Raw genomic sequence first — 18,048 nt, 5'->3', positions numbered from 1 at the left:
AAGGCTACAGCAATGAAGGATGGTATCCTGGGTTTATGTCAGTCTGAGGCTGGACAAACAAGCCAGGAATCGCAGGACACCTGCCTCATGCTTATCCTGCAACCAGATATGGCATTGCTGTTTGCTGAGACTTTGCTAGCTACTTGGCATCTCAGAACAGCACCCAAGAGAGTAGCTAGGGGGTCACATGACTCAGTAACAATATCCATCTTATAAAAGGGGTAACTGAAGTTTAAAATGAAAAGGCCACACTCGGTAAACAGCTCATTAAGAGCACTTACTGCCTTTTGAGAGGACCTGGGTTCAGTTCCCAGCACCCACATGGCAGCTCACAACCATTATATCACCAGTTCCAGGGAATATGATGCCCTCTTCTCTCATTCATGGGCACTGTATGTATTTGGTGTGCATACATACATACATGCAGGCAAAACATTCATACACATGAAAATAATCTTCTTCTTTAAGAAAAAGCCATATTGTTTCCTTCATACACTGAAATCAAAGAAAAATGAAAAAGGGCAGTTTCCCTGTCCAGCACTGTCAAAACCTCCATCAGTCAGATGCCATGAGAATCTTAGTCAAACTAACCCTTAATAATCCAGGAGAAGGCACAGCAGAGCCAGCAGAGGAGGGCAGGGTGGTGACCCAGAAGGCCCAGCAGGACCAGCATAAGAGGGCAGGATGGTGACCCAGAAGGCACAGCAGGGCCAGCAGAGGAGGGCAGGGTGGTGACCCAGAAGGCCCAGCGGGACCAGCAGAGGAGGGCAGGGTGGTGACCCAGAAGGCCCAGCAGGGCCAGCAGAGGAGGGCGGGGTGGTCCAGTGGACCAGGCAGGTACCTTTGTGGTCCAAGCATCGTTTAGCACAGGCGAACATGCAGCACTTTTCCCTGCTTAGACAGTCTCTGTGCCTCGTACACTCGTTTTTTTTCTTCAAATGCACAATGTACTTTATATTTGGGACATCTCCTATAAGAGAGGAGGGGTGGTCCCTTGAGGTGTTGAAGGAGATACGTTCTTCCCAGTTCCAGGCACCACTGCAGAGCTGAGGAAGCATGTTTGCCCCTCAATTGTCGTGGGAGGAGGTAACCCTCAGGGACTCAGGGTTTCCCCAGCACTGGCCTCATCTCCACCTGTGATGACTCAGCTCCCAATCCCTGGGACCTTCCCTAGCCCTCTCTCCATCCCCTTCAGGATCCCCCAGAGAGGGACCCGCTCCTTTGGGACTGTTCTGATCCTTTGGCTTTGTCCTTGGTTGGCCCCTGTAGCTCTCACTGTTTGCTCAGATTGTTGTCCTGAAGGCTACTGGAACAAAGTTTGAAAAGCCTAGGTCAAGATGCCTGGGCTAAAAGAACAGTAACTGATACTAACAGAGGACTTACGGAGCACTTGAGAGGACTTACGGAGCACTTGGCCTTCCCCCTGCTCCTCACTGTACAGTTCCGAGTAAGTCCTATCAGTGTTCCACACAGTGAACAGAGGCATCCAGAGCGTGGGGAGGCTCTGTGGACTTGTATAGGCTCACACAGGTCACCAAGGAGTAGACCCAGAATTTGTACCTGTCACGGGGTCTCCTAAGCACTCACTTGCCCCACTACCTTCAAGTGCTCAATGTGTTTCAGCTGGCAAGGATGAAATCCCCATGCATCACCATTCAAAGGGATCCTGGAGGCTGTTCTTTAGCACACAGGTAAGGTCCTGTGTGGATACAGGAAAGCTTTGGGGAGCTGCAGTGGGCAGGTGAGGAGGCTGATGGGGTGGTGCTAGGGAGAGGCTCATCCTTCAGTGGAAATCCCTTGGGCTGTTTAATCCCCAGTGTCCATTTAATGTACACTAGTCCCAGTACCTCCAGGAAGAATTCCTTATTATGGTGGAGAGTCAACTACCACAGACCCAGCACCCTGTGTTCACCCAGGGCATCTTTCCAAGATGGTGGGAAACAGTGATCCCAAACATCTCACTCCCACCCAGGGACACACTCTCATCTGCAGTGTGTCTTGCTGTTTAATCCCAGGAAATTTCTTCTCCCCATGCTAAGAACTGCACCCCCGTACTTACTTATTAAGAACCCCTCTGCCGCCGGGTGGTGGTGGCGCACGCCTTTAATCCCAGCCCTTGGGAGGCAGAGGCAGGCGGATCTTTGTGAGTTCGAGGCCAGCCTGGTCTAGAGAGCGAGATCCAGGAAAGGCGCAAAGCTGCACAGAGAAACCCTGTCTCGAAAAACCTAAAAAAAAAAAAAAAAAAAAAAAAGAACCCCTCTGCCAGCTCAGGTTCCCAGATGCCCCACAGGAAGATGAAAGGGACCAGGAATGTCAGAAGTCCCCTGAGTCTCATTTTAGGAAGCAGTAGCCTGGCTGGAGGCGTTAAAGCAGGAGGAGCTGGTCAGTGGCTCCGGCCCTTGCTCTGTGGCTCTGTGTCTCTGTGCCCCAACAGTCCAGGAAGCAACTCTGGACACGAGCCAGTCATGTTCCCTCCTGGAGGCCATCAGTGGCCTGGCTGTACCCACAGTGCATGCTGTAGAGGAAAGATCTCTGGCTCTCTGGCCTGGGCCACTGCAAGCTGAGGTTCTCTGGCTCTCTGGTTTACTAGGGAGAGAGGTGCACTTACTTGGGGTCTTCTGGAATCTCTTAGCAAAGTTATGTGAATTCTAGAACCTTCCTTTTCCCAGGGGCAAGTTGGGGTTTGGGAATATCCTAGTCCTTTTTCTCTGTGATTCTTCTCTTCTTCAGTGCCTTTTTCTTTTGCCTCCTCTTCTCCCATCCTCCGTTCTTCCCTTGTAGCTGGAAGTTTTCCTGTGTCCCACCTGGTCCCATGACTGCTTGGTCCCAAGTAAACACACAGAGGCTTATATTAATTACAAACTGTATGGCCAATGGCTCAGTCTTCTTGCTAACTAGCTCTTATAACTTAACTCAACACATTTCTACTAATCTATGTGTTGCCACATGGCTGTGACATTACTGATCTGCTGGCATCTTGTTACTCCTTGAATGGCAGGTTGGTGTCTCTCCCACTCTGTCTTTCTCCTCTCTGTCTCTCTGCTTGGATTTCCCACTTGCTTCTAAACTGCCATAGGCCAAAGCAGGTTATTTATTAGCCAATAGGAGCAACACATATTCACAGCATACAGAGAGACTTCCCACAGCCCTTCCCCTTTTCTATCTAATCAAATAGGAAGGTTTTAACTTTAACATAGTAAAATTATATATAACAAAACAGAATTATCAAGCAAGAATTACACTTACAATATCTTGTCTATTTGTATTTGGTAAAATTCAGGAAAATGTGCTATCATCTATTCTATATTTGGGAGTCTAAAGTTTTACATCTGATTTACCTTTTATCATAAGTAAAGAAAACTAATTGTAACTATCTAGTCTTCAACTCCATCAAAGACCCCAGAAGGATATAATATTACCCAAGTAAGCAGGACGTAAACTGTAAGCAACTTCCAAGTTTCTAGAAATGATAGAGATATCTAGAGCCTGGACAGTAACCCAAAATTCCTCTGCAACATTGGGGCATCCATCTTCAGCCTACAGGCCTAGAGTCTCTGATAGACTTCATTGAAGCAGAAAATTTGAAGGATTGTCTTGCCTATCAGCAAGGTTCATCAGTCACTTCTCCCCATGTCCTGCTGAATGTCTGGCAGTCTCCTCTGTGAAGCAGGAACCTGAAGGACCATCTCGCTTTGACAAAGTTCAGTGGTCACCTTCCTATGGGTCCTGGATGTCTGGTTTATGCAACATACTGTCAATCAGTCCAGGCAAGAGCAGTTTCTTGCCCAAATGGCTAACTTTTGCCACAAAGAAAACAAACTCCATATGGAATTTGTTTGATGCCCATCATTTTCTCTGAAGTAGATTGGTGCTGCCAGGAGCAGACATGTCTCAATGTCCAGAAAAGTCAAAGTTTTTAAAACATTTTAAATACCTTATTCTGTAGGTCTTTGAAGTGTTTGAAGATTACCTACTTAATTGAAATATATCTATATATACTAGAAAACTTAACTAACATGACTATAAATTTGATTATCATAGATGAGTATTAATTTATATTTCTTAATTATATTAAAATTTTAAATGAGTTGCATAAACATAATACCTTAAAAATGAATACATATATTATAACAAAATTAATTTTAAATTTGTATCAATAAACCAAAATCTGTATAAATATAAAATAGGTAAGATTAATAGTTGTTTTTGGATTAAAGTAGATTTAATAATCTACTCTTATATCCTATCATTTCTATATCCCCTTTTCTTCTCTGAACAAGATCTCTGAATCTAATCTTTTTGTTCAGCTTTCTTTCTGACCATTATCCATTACAACTTGTAATCAACCCCCCTAAACATATGACTAATATCCATAATTTATTTTGGGGAATGTGGGAGTAGTTCTCTAGACTACTTCCTGCTGATTGGGGTTGCTGGTAATCTTATGGAGAACCTGAGAAAATTTAGGATTATGGTCAAGTCCTGGAGTAGTTTGTGAAGCTGGATCATCTCAGCCAGCAGCCTTGAAGCCCAACAAACCCAGGTCTCACAGCATCTTTCTTAAATTTATTTTTATTTTTTTATGTGTAGGAGAGTTTTGCCTATGTGAATGAATGTCTGTGTACTATGTGCATGGGTGGTAGCAGAAGGGGCCAGGAGAGGAGTCCAGATCTCCTGGGAGTGGAGATCTAGATAATTGGAAGCAGCTTCATGACTGGAGGGAATCGGACCCAGGTCCTCTGGAGGAGCACCCACCACTCTCTCTATTGAGTTATCTTTCCTGCCCACCCTGACAGCATGTTGGCAAATGAATCCCTTCTAATTAAAACAGACTCATTCTGTGGCAAAGTTGCCAAATTTACCCGCCCTGCCCCCCAAAAACACACAGAGAATGACTAGTTAAGTAAACGACAAATAATTTTAATATACCCACATTCCTTATATCCATAGTAATATATGTTCCATAGTAATATAACTATGTTCCATAAGATAAACATGGGTTTGGGAAGCCTATAGATAGATCTATTTCCCATCATGCTTATCCTAGGAACTCTCCTAATGACTGGCTACAGGCTAATCTGATCAATTAATTCTCAAGACTGGATTGACAGACATAAATGGGTGAAATTATAAACCAAAAGAATTGCTTAAGTATATGGCCTCAGCCTTCTGAGGAGGCCTGCAGTCTCTGACTGAAGAACTTAAGCTAACGGGGGAGGCAAGAGTTTTGACATTCGCTACTACTACTTGTATCGGGGCACGCCAGTTACCATGTGGTGGGTAGGTGGTGTTGTTTTTGCTTTGTTTTTTAATAAAAAATGAGGGTTCAGTGAAGTTAAATGACCAAGCTGAGACCACACAGCTGGAAGCAGGCTGAGCCTGAAAAAACTCAGGTCTAACTCCCAGCACAAGCTTTTCTACCATTCTATCTTGATTCTGTATTGATGCATCAAATCTTCAGTGTTTCATCTGCATTCCCACAACAACAAGGCTGCCATACTAACTGTATTTTCCCATTTTCTAGATGAGGAAAACTGAGGATCTAAGTTATGCTATAGGTATAAGTGACCAAGGACAGAGCCCAAATCACGACTACTGACTTGGAGTTAACATTCTCATTACTGGAGAATTTGGGTGCTGTTGTACACCTGCAGGGTGGGGTGCAGCATCGGAATTCTTTTAAAGGCAGAGAAGGTGGCAGCAGCTTCGGCCAATCATCATACTGTTGCTTCAGGAGCTCCGGGGAAAGACCTCCGAGTCATGGTCATGGCTCTTCATGCTCTGAAACTCTGCAGGCGAGACTCACATGGGCATCTGCGGTATCAAGACATTTCCGTTTCCCTTCCCCGCCTCTTCCCTGTTTCTGAAATGTGTTTGCCTGGAGTAAGCTACAGACATGATTGGGTCTTCTCATCTTGAAAAAAAAGGCACTGTGGGAGCCCTGGCTCAGTGGGTAAAGGCACTTCCCTGAGTTCTGCCCCTGGAGTTCACAGTGGGGAGAGAGAACAGACTCCCCAAAGTTGCCCTCTAACCACCTCATGCGCACTGTGACATGCTCCCCATCTCCCACACTAAACATTTCAAAATGCACATGACATGGGTCTCAAATATTATTAAGGACCAGCCTTAATAATCTTCTTCCCAGGGGTCCAGAAGAGAAGCTACGAACGGCGAGAATTATTTTCGGGAAAAGAATCTAAGTACACCAAGCTCTTTATCCATCTACTTTATTCTTCTGGAATAAAATCCTGTCTACACAGCTACAGTTCTGTTCTCGTGTCTAGCTCCTTTCTTGCCTGATTGCTCTCTACATTTATCTGCTGTCCCTTCTAAGTTCTATCTTAATTCTCTCATCTTGGTTCTGCCCCATCTTGGTCTTTCTCATCTTGTTCTTCCCCATCTGGCTCTCATCTTTCATCTCATTCTTCTAGTTCTCCATCTAGTTCTCCAGTCAAAATCCTCAAAATCCTCTCCCAGTCTCTGAGGTTTACAGTTATATACCCATGCAATAGCAGTGCTCTAACCAAAGCAAGGCCAGCAGGCTTGAATTCGTACAGGGTCATAAAGGCAGACAGGAGTTTTCCTCAGGCAGTGACCGTCAGACTCTCTTTTACAACCCAAAGGGGAGTGGTAAAGGAGGAGGTCAACTAAGAGCTAAAATCGGTTAATCTATCAGAAAAAGGGAATTTATGTGCTCAGACTACATTCTAGGGGTGGTAAGGGAAATGTTAGGAGTCTGTAATGTTAGTATAAACACCACTAAGGCTTTGTAAGAAAGAGGGTCTGAGCTTAAATTGCACAAGAAATAAAGCTATCCGCCTAACCTAGGAGACAGGTGTTGTTTCCATAAGGGTGTTACCTTAGTTCAGGAGATCATTTGGCCTTGGATGCTTGATAGGTATTTTGGATAAATACACTGTTAGGAGTTCTTGGAAGCACACATAGATTGCAGACAAGGAAATCATTGTAGGAACCAGCTAACATATATACAAAAGCTAAAAATATCACCCAGACTTCTTAAGCCATGGCTTGACCTTTGGAAAGGTCCTTGACCTTTCCAAGTAGTAGCTTTTGTGATAGTAGCTGGACTCCATTACATTGTCCTGCGACCAGCAGCACATGGGACAAGAAGAAGCATGATGAAGTTGTCACTTGATTATTGGTCTGTCAAGCTGTCTAGATAAATCATAAAATGCTAGAATTGTGTGGGGCCAGAAAGAATGAGTGGAATTTCTTTGTTAACTGGAGGTCATTTGGGGCGTGTCTGTGTGTGTGTGTGTGTGTGTGTGTGTGTGTGTGTGTGTGTATGTGTGTGTGTGTGTGTCTGTGTATGTGTGTGTCTATGCATGTCTGTTTGTGTGTGTTTGTGCATATCTGTGTGTGTCTGTATGTCTGTGTGTGTCTGTATGTGTGTGTCTGTGTATCTGTGTGTTTGTGTCTGTATGTCTGTGTGTGTGTGTCTGTATGTGTGTGTGTGTCTGTGCATGTCTGTGTCTGTCTGTCTGTATGTGTGTCTGTATGTCTCTGTGTGTCTGTGTGTGTGTCTGTGTGTGTGTGTCTGTATGTCTATGTGTGTGTGTGTGTGTGTGTGTGTGTGTGTCTGTGTGTGTATCTGTATGTCTATGTGTGTGTGTGTGTGTGTGTCTATGTGTGTGTGTGTCTGTATGTGTGTGTCTGTGCATGTCTGTGTGTGTCTGTCTGTGTGTCTGTGTGTCTCTGTAGCCTGTGTGTGTCTGTGTATCTGTGTCTGTGTATCTGTGTGTGTATGTGTCATGTGTGTGCGTGTCTGTATGTCTGTGTGTATGTGTCGTGTGTGTGCCTGTATGTCTGTATGTGTGTGTATGTGTGTGTGTCTCGCACGTGCTCAAACCTGTACTAATCTGAGGCACCAAATCCTGTACTGCCTGCCCATGTCTCCAGACAACCTCATGCTTTCTCCCCCGTCCTCAGTGGAGCAAAGCAAAGGCCCTGAATCGAATCCACCTGGAAACTATTCCAAAGGAAGCCCTGTGATGACTCAAGTGTGACCTATTACCCAAGAACAAGACGGTGGGAAGGCGACCAAGAAGGACTAGGTGCAGCACCACAGGTGCAGCACCACAGCCAAGTTCCACAGGAAGTCCTGAGGTGACTGTTCCAGGCCGGTCTTCACTTGCTACCTCAGACAGATCCCTTCTCACCTGTGGCTCTGTTTTCTCATCCATGAAGTAACCCGGCCTGGGAACCCTCTCTGCGTGGACTGCGCTTCCCTCCAGATGTGCCTGACCCAGGCCCCTGCTCTTCGCTCACACAGGCATCTTCCCCCACATGGCTCCACCGGCTTCTGGAGGAGTGGAGCTCTCCTGTTGCTTCTCTTCCTCTCTTTGGAGCAGACTTCCGCATGGCACAGTGCCAAAATCAAACGTGGGTCATTCTCCCTGGGAAGTGGTTTTGGGGGCCGAGGGCTGGAACGAGGCAAAGGCTAGTGTTGGTTGGCAATGGCTGGATCAGTGTGCCAGAGCTACCTCTGTTTACCACTCTGTGGCTTCCTTCACCTGTTTACCCCAAATTATTTCCCTAGATTTCCTCAATGTGTGTCTTCAGATTTTTGTGAGTACAGTCATTAGGCATGAGTCTGATGAAAGAGAGCCAGAGAGGATGCTATCGCAACAGTGGCAGTGAACCATGGCAAGAGGCCGAGTGTTACTCCAAGGTGGGGCAGCCAAGAGGGGGGTGGGTGGGTGGGTGGGTGGGTGGGGAGAGATTGAAGAAACAGAACTGACCCAAATCCTGAATGGATCGGAATCTGGGGTTGAGGGAGTAGAGGTAAGCCCCTTCTCCACTGGTGTTTCAGAACTGCATTGTTGATGTGTTGAAGGTCAAGATAGGGAACGAGTGCAGAGTGGGCTTTGGGCCTTCCAGACACCGGTTCTGTGTTAAACACACTGAAACACAGGCTCTTGCGAGCTGCTTGAAGAGCTTCTCCTCAGATGACTGGAAACGGAGGTCTTCAGTTCAGGATAAAGGGTGGGCCTGGGGGAAAGATACCAGAACCAGTCAGAACCACAGGAATGCCTGTGCTAAGCCAGGAAGAGTCCAGGAAGTTCAAGAGACAGCTGAGACCAGGAAATGTGCAAGAGTCCTTGAGCGTGTGCACACACGGTAAGTGACTGAGAAGAGCCATCCAGGGAGGGCTAGCTAAGAAAAGTGGGGAAAACAGACAATAACAAACCCATGCAGAGGTCCCTGGGAAGCAGGAGGAAGGCTGGAGTCAACACTAGTAAGGTGGAGCTTGGACTTCGTAATCTGAGGTGATTCCACATTATTTGTTTAGCTTTTCTTGTGCTTAAACGTAGCATCCAGATGCCCACTTCAGCATTGCATAGCATATCTCTAAAAAACAGGACCATCTAGGCCTTACTTTCTAGAAATTCTGGTTTAGTTCATAGTCCATATGTTCTGAATGATGCACAAAGTTACACTCAAGATGAGAACCATCCTTAGCTATGGGCCATCCTTGCTGGGTATGTCAAGAGTTGTGTGAAGGGCAGAATGCATGGTGGCGGCTCCTGAAGTGAGTCCTGTAAATTCCAGACCCCACCGGATTCACTGTGTCATCCCACCTGACATAATTCTGTGACCCAATGGCACTGACATGTTGGCCTTCTCACCTAAAGTTGCATAGTTCCAAAACCCAAGAAAATCTCACCTCCTCGATTAAATCCTGATGATAGGTGCTCAATGTAGAGCCCTGGAGCCCTGTATTAACCACCTCCTGCTACGGGACCTCTATCTGGAGGTCAGAAATCTGGCATGATGCATCTGGGTTCTTAGATTCTCACCGAGCTGAGAGTGTGGTGCCGGTCAGGGCTGCTGTTCCCCCCTGGGACTGTGGGTCCTCTTCTCAGATCACTTGTAATAAACTCATTTCCTTACAGTTTCAGGGCCGGGCCTCTCATTTCTCTAGTCTGCTCCGAAAGGCCACCCTCACTTCCTGCCGCTCGGCCCTCTGCTGCCGTGGTCAAAGCTGCTGAGTGAACATGTTGGAGTAGCTCTAACTTCTCTGCCAGCCAGAAAACCCTGCTTTGAAGAGACCCTGTTGGTTGGGTGTGGCCAGTTGGGTTACCTCTGTGTCTTAAGGTTAAGTGGTTTAGGACTTGAATTGCACCTGCAAAGTCCTCCATAGCATGCCTAGATTAGTGCTTGATCCCAAAACAAGAGGACAGGGGTATTGAGGCACAACTTTAGAATTCTGGACACCATAAACCATGAAGCCAGAAGTCATGCCATGCACCTAAAAGGGAGGAAGCAACCTCATAACTACCCAGATTTGGCCCAGTGAGTGTATCATGGGCAACATCCACTAAGTTCCTATGAGCAGACTCTAAGTTAGGGATCAGCATTCTCATCTTATAGATGGAAACTTAGGACTCGGACAACGAAAAGTATTTTTCAAATATTATTTGTCTGGTTAATGTTGGCACCAAGCTGGCAAGACCAGATCTTTCTGATAATGATACTTCCTCCCCCTACCCCACATACCATTTCTTTCTCTCTTAGAGCTAACTAACTTAGAAAGCCCTGTAACTGAACGCAGACTGGTCCTGAGTTCACACAAGATGCCAGGGACCAAAGTCAGGACTCCTGGTTCCTCTTCCCATTATGTGTTCTCTACTCCTTATCAGTCTCCCCTGCAGACTGTGGAGCTGGGGACAGGGGACTTAACCATTAAAGTCATCAGGTCACAAGGCAATAACTCGTTGGTTTCAGACAGACGCCTTTGTCTCCACCTAGTTTACATGTATTGGAATCCAAGGTGGCTTTCCTTCAGTTACCTGAGCACAAACTCCTGATTCAGCTCCATGAAAAGGAACCAAGTGTGGAGAGAGACAGATGTGGCCCTTAAGCATAAGCAAGGGAAGAACTAAGAGTGGGGGGTAGATGAAAAGGGCTGAGATCTTCACAGCTCGCCTTTGCCATGGAGGAAAGGAGCTGAAAAGCTCAAGGGTGTGAGCTTGGATGATTCTTTCTTGCAGACAAAGTGGGAGAGTGCCCCAGGAGAAGTATGGAATGCAGAGATGGGGTTTTAACCTCGTGCAAAACAGACTTCAACTGTGAGGCGCATCTCAAGTGCTGTCCTTCTGCCTGTGGGAAGATGTGCATAGATCCTTATGAAGGTACTGACATCCAGGGGGGAGGCAGAGTGCTTTTTGAGGTTTCCCACTTCTTGCTGTGTCCAGAACCAGCCAAACAATCCTCTTAGAGAGCAGGACCATCTAAGTGTTTATTCCTTTCTCATTCTGTCATTTAACTTTCTGCATTTAAGTCCAAGTCATGAGTTCAGGTGTAGTGGGCACCAAGTAGTTAATGCTGATGCTAGACTTCTTTTGTATGACATTCAATCATTCACCAATAACCACTGCCTTTTCTATGTCCACTATGTGTGAAAACCAGTGTTTGCAATCAGACTTCATTCTAATTATTGTTTGAGAAATGAAGCATCCATTAACCCAGGTGCTTGAATCATTTTAGACCCTTTGGCCTTTAAAAGGGCTTCCTAGAAACCCCAACACACAGACACCAAGCATTTAATAGAGATTCATTCATTCCTTCCTTAATTTTATAAATATCTAATTAATATATTAAGATAAGGGCCAGGCATAGTGGTGTACACCTTTAAATATAGCACTTGGGAGGCAAAGGCAGGTGGACCTCTTTGAATTCCACAACACCCTAGTCTACATAGAGAGACTCTGTCTCAAAAAGGCAAAATGAATGAATATATATATATTCATATATATATATGGCTCTTCATACCCCAAAATTGAAATTACACAGGGGACTGAAGAGAGACATGGAAGCAGGACTTGAGTAGGTGAAGAGACCAGTGTACCTGCTGTATGGAAGTGTTTAAGAGCCCAAGCTTGCCGAGCGGCAGTGGTGCACGCCTTTAATCCCAGCACTCAGGAGGCAGAACCCAGGAGGATCTCTGTGAGTTTGAGGCCAGCGTGGTCTACAGAGTGAGATTCAGGACAGGCACCAAAACTACACAGAGAAACCCTGTCAAAAAAAACCCCCAAGCTCTCTGTTAACTCAAAGCCATATGAGATCAACTTTTTCTTCTTTTCACCTGAGACTACAATGAATGCACTTGTTGAACAAGTTGGGTTCATTGCTTGTGACTGTCACAGAGAATGCTCATCACAGACAGCCACGAGGCATCTATCTCAGTAAAGATCTGTTTGAGTCTATTAGAGGCTTTGGGCGTGGGTTGGGTAATTCAGAGAGGGCTAGAGAAGTGAGGTTAGTCTTAAATTGGATAGTGTCCAAAAATAGGTTAATTCTATGGCTGAACATCTATGGCTCTTATCTCTAAAGAGGGCATTTAGAATGAGGATAACTTGCCCTCTCAAAGCTCAAGGTATTCGGGAAGAAAGATCTGCTGCAGAATGGTTTTGTATGCTATTTGTAAGGTACTCTACAAGAAATCGGTGATGCTCAGAAGAGCTGCTCAGCATCAAGCATGTGCTGTGGAGCTGGGACTAGAACATGTCTTTTTAAAAGATTTGCTTATGTTTTGTGTGTGGTTGTCTTGCCTGCACACATGTATATGTACCACGTCTTCCTGGTGCCTGTCGAGGTCAGAAGAGGGTGTCAGATCCCCTGGAACTGGAGTAATAAACAGTTGTGAGCCACCACGTGGATGCTTGGAATCAAGTCTATGTCTTTTAAAAAGAAAATCTGGGGGTCTGGAGAGATGGCTCAGCAGCTGAAGCCCTTGTTTCTCTTGCAGAGGATGCGTGTTCAATTCCAGGAGATCTGACTCCCTCTTCTGGCTGCCGAGGGTACTGCACACATGGTACAGCTACATACCTGAAAGCAGAGCACTCATACACATAAAATAAGGGGGCTGAGGATGAAAAGAAACATTGCTACATCTGTTTTATCGGGAAGGCTGCCTGCCATGGCATCTTTGTGGAAGTCAGCAGACAACTTGCAGAAGTTGGTTCCTTCCTTCCTGGAGATCCAACTCAGGTCATCAGGGCTGGTGAGGGATGCCGTAACCCAGTGAGCCATCTCCCCCTCCCACCTTCGACTTTTTCACTTTTTCTTGAACAGAACAGTAACGCTACAGATTATGAGGAAGGCTTGTGGGTGCAGCCAGAGCCCCTCTTTTCATGCCCATGCCTTACATGGCTGCTTTGCTTCCTCACCTCAGAGCCCTGCATGTTACCCTCAGACCCAGGAGACTGCCATGACACCTTGGCTCGCTGGTATTTTGACTCTGAGAAGTACTTTTGCAGACCCTTTACATACAGTGGCTGTCGCGGGAATGCCAACAACTTCCTCAGCAAGACAGACTGCAAGAATGCCTGCATTTTTCTTGGTAAGACCCATGTCCCTAGTAGTCCGAGGTCCTTGCTTAACTACTAACATTATACCAGTATAGTTACAGCCTCAGGCTTTGAGGCTGAGCTGCCTTAGATCCAAACCCTAGCTCTATCACTTGCTGGTTGGGAGGCTGTTGGCCAGGGGCTTGCCTTCATGATTTTTGGCTGGGAATATAAAATGGGGAAGTTAACAGTATCTACTGGAGTTGTCGTGACTAGAAGCCAAGACAATGTAAGAATTGTGAGGTTGCCAGGCGGTGGTGGCACACGCCTTTAATCCCAGCACTCGGGAGGCAGAGCCAGGCGGATCTCTGTGAGTTCGAGGCCAGCCTGGGCTACCAAGTGAGTTCCAGGAAAAGGCGCAAAGCTACACAGAGAAACCCTGTCTCGAAAAACCAAAAAAAAAAAAAAAAAAAGAATTGTGAGGCTGGGAAATGAGGGAAAGTAAGCAGATAGGAGGCTTCTGGAAGTCAGGCCTTGTCCTGAAGTGTTCCTGTGGGCTGCCCCCTCTCCCCATTCACTTTGCCATGCCTACACAAGGAAGTCTTGGGGTCAGAGCATGGCAAGGAGAAGGCATGGCCCTTCCTGTTCCAAGCCACCTCTCATTCAGAAAAGGTGACTCTCCAAACAGTCTCCATCTTGATGTCTTCCTTCTACCTAGTCTTCTGTTGTCTACAGGTAAACACCTAAACTCTTGAACTTACTTCCAAAGCTCTCGAGCTTCCATGTAACCCTGAGTAATCCAGGAGTCCAGCCCCTTCCTCTCTTTTGGGCAATTGGGTACCCATCTCAGACTTTCTCTTCCCAAAAGTGGGTTTTCATACCACTCTCTTGAACACACCGATTCTCCTTGGTCCTTTACTCAGGGGCTTAATCCTATTCCAGCTCTTGATTTTATACTCCAGCTACTCATGATTTCTCTGTTCTTGAAGTCTCCACTAATCCCCCGAAATGAGACAATACACAAAACGCTCATAAACGTTGGCCTGTGGAACCTGAAGCCCATGTCTAACTCTTTGGAGGGAGATGTTTCTCATCATATCAACCTGTTGAGCATCATCACGAGGCACCACCTTAGAAGGAAGCATAGACAGGTCCGTTCCAAAAGCCCAGGGAATAAGTGTAGACCTGGGAGAGCATGGTGAAGGTAAAGCCTACAGCTTCCTTCTTCAGTACAATGATCAGTACCAATAACATGGGGAGCCAATGTGCTATGGGCTTATGCATCAAATAATGTGGATTAGGATATTACTTTCCTCTATCTACTGCAAGTTTCTTTGCCTTCTTGATTCAGGAAGAGCAATCAGCTTGCTGAATTGTTGGCAGGATTCTGTGCCATCAAAGATATAAAAGGCATGGCATGTATAGAAACTGTGGGTCAACTTATTGGCACTGTATTTCTACCTTAAGTTTTGTGAGGCATGTTGACAAATATTCTATCATCAACGCTTTGTTTTTGTTTGTTTGTTCGAACTCTGTAGCCCAGGCTAGCTGGGAACTTGTGGCAGTTCTTCTGTCTCAGCCATGCAAGTGCTGGGCTTATAGGTGTGAGCCACCATACTTGGCTCCATCACCAACACTGTAGATGAGAAAGCAGAGTTAGAACATTCCACTTCGCTGCCCAGCAATGGACAGTTGGTAGGGGGTGGAGCTGAAGTTTTAACTTAATTTCTCAGCCTTGATGTGTCTGAACAGCAAAGCAAAATTTATGACCTAACTTGAAGAAGCTAGGACCATATGCTTCCCTTTCTGGAAGGTTCTAAAACAGCAGAGGTTCTCAACCCATGGGTTGTGACCCCCTTGGGGTTGCATGTCAAGTATTTACATTACAATTCATAACAGTAGCAAAATTACAGTTATGAAGTAGCAACGAAATGTTTATGGTTGAGGGGTCACCACAATACAAGGAACTGTATAAAAGGGTCACAGCATTAGGAAGGTTGAGAACCACTGCTCTAAAGAATCGTGGAGCAGTGGGCTTGAAGGTAATTGGACAACAAATACCTTTGGCAGTCAAACACACGAGCCAGGTATGATGTCTTAGAATCCCAGTACTTATGAGGTAGAAGCAGAAGGATTAAGAGTTCAAGGCTGGCCTTGGTTACACAGTGAGTTCAAGACCAGCCTGGGCTACATGTGACTTTGTCTCAAAACACTAAAACTGAAACAAAAGCAAGAACAACTTTTTTTAAAATTTTTTTAAATCTGAATCTGACCTGAGAAAAAGAAAGAAAGAAAGAAGGAAGGAAGGAAGGAAGGAAGAAAGTCTTTTCATGCTACCCAGGGAGGTATGCATGTTTTTTTTTTCTTCACATTATAACTCAAAGGGCATCTTTCACACAATATCTGGAGCCCTTGACAGCCTGACGATGAGGAGAGAGGATGTTTTTACCTTCATTGCTGCAGGAACTCACACATCTACCATAGGTAAAGTGACAGTATGTACATCACAAACCCGAAGATGACAGCTTTGTGTGGATGTCACATAACTGCCTTTATTTCACAGACACTGGGCCTACTGAGTGGCAGGACCGGGGCTTTAGTGCGAGGGTTTCCGACATTAAGCCCACTCTATGGCATGGTGAACCTTATGGTTTTGTTCCTCCTCAGCCTGCTGGGGATGGTCAGGGCAAGCTGAACCAAGGTACAGTCATATTACCCCCGAGGAGGAGGAGAAGCTTGCTGCAGGTCAGTGGGGTGCTGGGGTGCTGGGGGGCTGTAAAACTCACCTCGGCTCTTGTTCCAGTGAAGAAAGGACAATGCCCACTCTTCCCTTTCCAAATGCGAATGGAGTGCCCAGACACCTGTAAGAACGACATGGATTGCCTGGAGAAGGAGAAGTGCTGTGAGTCCAAGTGTGGCTTCATTTGTGCGAAGGCCTGGCTGGGTAAGGACTGGACAAGCCTCCCGGGGTCTACTGGGCATGTGCCATGGATGTCATGATACCCCGTGAAGTGGGTGAGAAGGTAGTCTAGGGTGGCCTGGATCTCACTATAATAGAGTCAAGCCAACCTCAAACTTAACCATCCTCCTGCCTCAACCTCCTGAGTACTACACCAGCACCTGACTGGGAGGTGGAGAAGTCCCTTGAGCTTCAGATGTCTCTTGTCCTAATCTTTGTGGTATCTCAGGAGGTTTTGTTTTTTTTTTTAAATAGTGCTCTTTTGTTGACCTCCTGGCCTCTGGACCCTTGTAGTGTTCTTCAAAATCTCTTGTGAGTGCAATTATTCTGTTTTTTCTCAAAAAAAAAAACTTGCTTATTCTGAGTCTTCATCCTTTAGTGACTGCAAATTGATGGTCCAGTGGTAAGTGTGAGCATGTGTGCACAGGTACACACACACACACACACACACATACACACACACACACACACACACACACACACACACACACACACACAAATCCATTAGGTATATTCCCCCTAAAAACCTGCATCCTGTAGGAGAGGAAAGATTGTAAACACTTCTGAAGTGGCCGCCTGCCCCTGACTTCTAAGCCTGGAGGTGCATTAAAGTCACTGCACAGCAGAATGGCAAGAGCCAAGAGGCTTTGACTGACTTCAACTGTTCTTCTGCCTTTCTGCAAGGCTTTGAGTGCTGGGTAGTCTCCCATCCCCATTGTTCATAAGATAAAGGAATTCTGAGACTCCCTCCACCTCTCCTGCTCTGGGATTGTGTGACTCAAGTCCACTGATCATGCAGGGGAGGGGAAAATCTTATCCATTTACTTAATTGCACAAGATCGTTGTTGATCTTGAAGTTGTTAGTCACAGAGTTGACACTCTGCCTTGTCCATTCTCCTCCTCCTCCTCCTCCTCCTCCTCCTCCTCCTCCTCCTCCTCCTCCTCCTCCTCCTCCTCCTCCTCCTCCTCCTCCTCCTCCTCCTCTTCTTCTTCTTCTTCTTCTTCTTCTTCTTCTTCTTCTTCTTCTTCTTCTTTTTTTGTTTTTCAAGACAGGGTTTCTCTGTGTAGTTTTGGTGCCTGTCCTGGAACTCACTCTGTAGACCAGGCTGGCCTCGAACTCACAGAGAGCTGCCTGGCTCTGCCTCCCGAGTGCTGGGATTAAAGGCGTGTGTGACCGCCGCCTGGCCCTCTCTTCTTAACTGTAAAGGGAAGAGGTTTAGTTAGAATAAAACTTGGGTTGTGGGGACCTGTGCAAGCATGAGGACCTGAGTGTGGGTCCCCCAAACCCTTGTAAAAGCTGTGATCCGATGCTGCCAGGTGGAGACAGGGGCATCCCAGGAGCTCAGTGACCAGCCAGTAGAACTGAAGTGAGGAGTTTCAGGTTCAGTGAGAGACTTTGTCTTTAAAAAAAAAAAAAAAAAAAAAGGTAGTGAATTGGTTGATTGAGGAAAGACATTTTAATGTCAATATCTGGCCTCCACTCATGCCTGCACAGGCAAGCACATCTGTGCACACACACACACACACCACACACACACACAAGTAAGGAAAAAATAAAACATTATCTGAGTTTCCAAATTTATGTCAGATTATTTCAAATATTTCAAAGTCAAGTGTTCTATTTTACTTCACAAAGTCAAAACAGGCTTTTGCCCAAGTAAGCCCATGACGTGTTCGAAGATCGATAAGCCCAAGTGTTTAAAGGACAATGACTGTCCCCTGAATGAGAAGTGCTGCACACGCTGTGGATTGAAGTGCTTGGAACCCAAATTCTGA

General features: G+C 45.9%; 1 protein-coding gene across 1 annotated transcript in view; it reads left to right on the top strand.

Annotated features, from left to right (window-relative positions):
- Nucleotides 1–18,048, top strand: part of Wfdc8 (WAP four-disulfide core domain 8) — a 34,476-nt gene extending 16,428 nt beyond the window's left edge. The window contains exons 2-7 of the mRNA XM_052723726.1: nucleotides 8,128–8,207; nucleotides 8,271–8,403; nucleotides 11,016–11,156; nucleotides 13,199–13,366; nucleotides 16,117–16,257; nucleotides 17,909–18,048. Coding sequence (XP_052579686.1) covers nucleotides 8,128–8,207; nucleotides 8,271–8,403; nucleotides 11,016–11,156; nucleotides 13,199–13,366; nucleotides 16,117–16,257; nucleotides 17,909–18,048 — 803 coding nt within the window. The remainder of the gene's footprint in view (nucleotides 1–8,127; nucleotides 8,208–8,270; nucleotides 8,404–11,015; nucleotides 11,157–13,198; nucleotides 13,367–16,116; nucleotides 16,258–17,908) is intronic.

The sequence above is a fragment of the Peromyscus californicus genome, unplaced genomic scaffold (assembly GCF_007827085.1).
Source record: "Peromyscus californicus insignis strain IS unplaced genomic scaffold, ASM782708v3 Scaffold_7__1_contigs__length_154581171, whole genome shotgun sequence".
In the NCBI taxonomy this organism is placed as follows: domain Eukaryota; kingdom Metazoa; phylum Chordata; class Mammalia; order Rodentia; family Cricetidae; genus Peromyscus; species Peromyscus californicus.
Note: the sequence above shows the minus strand (reverse complement) of the source record. Positions and strands in the feature narration are given on the sequence as shown.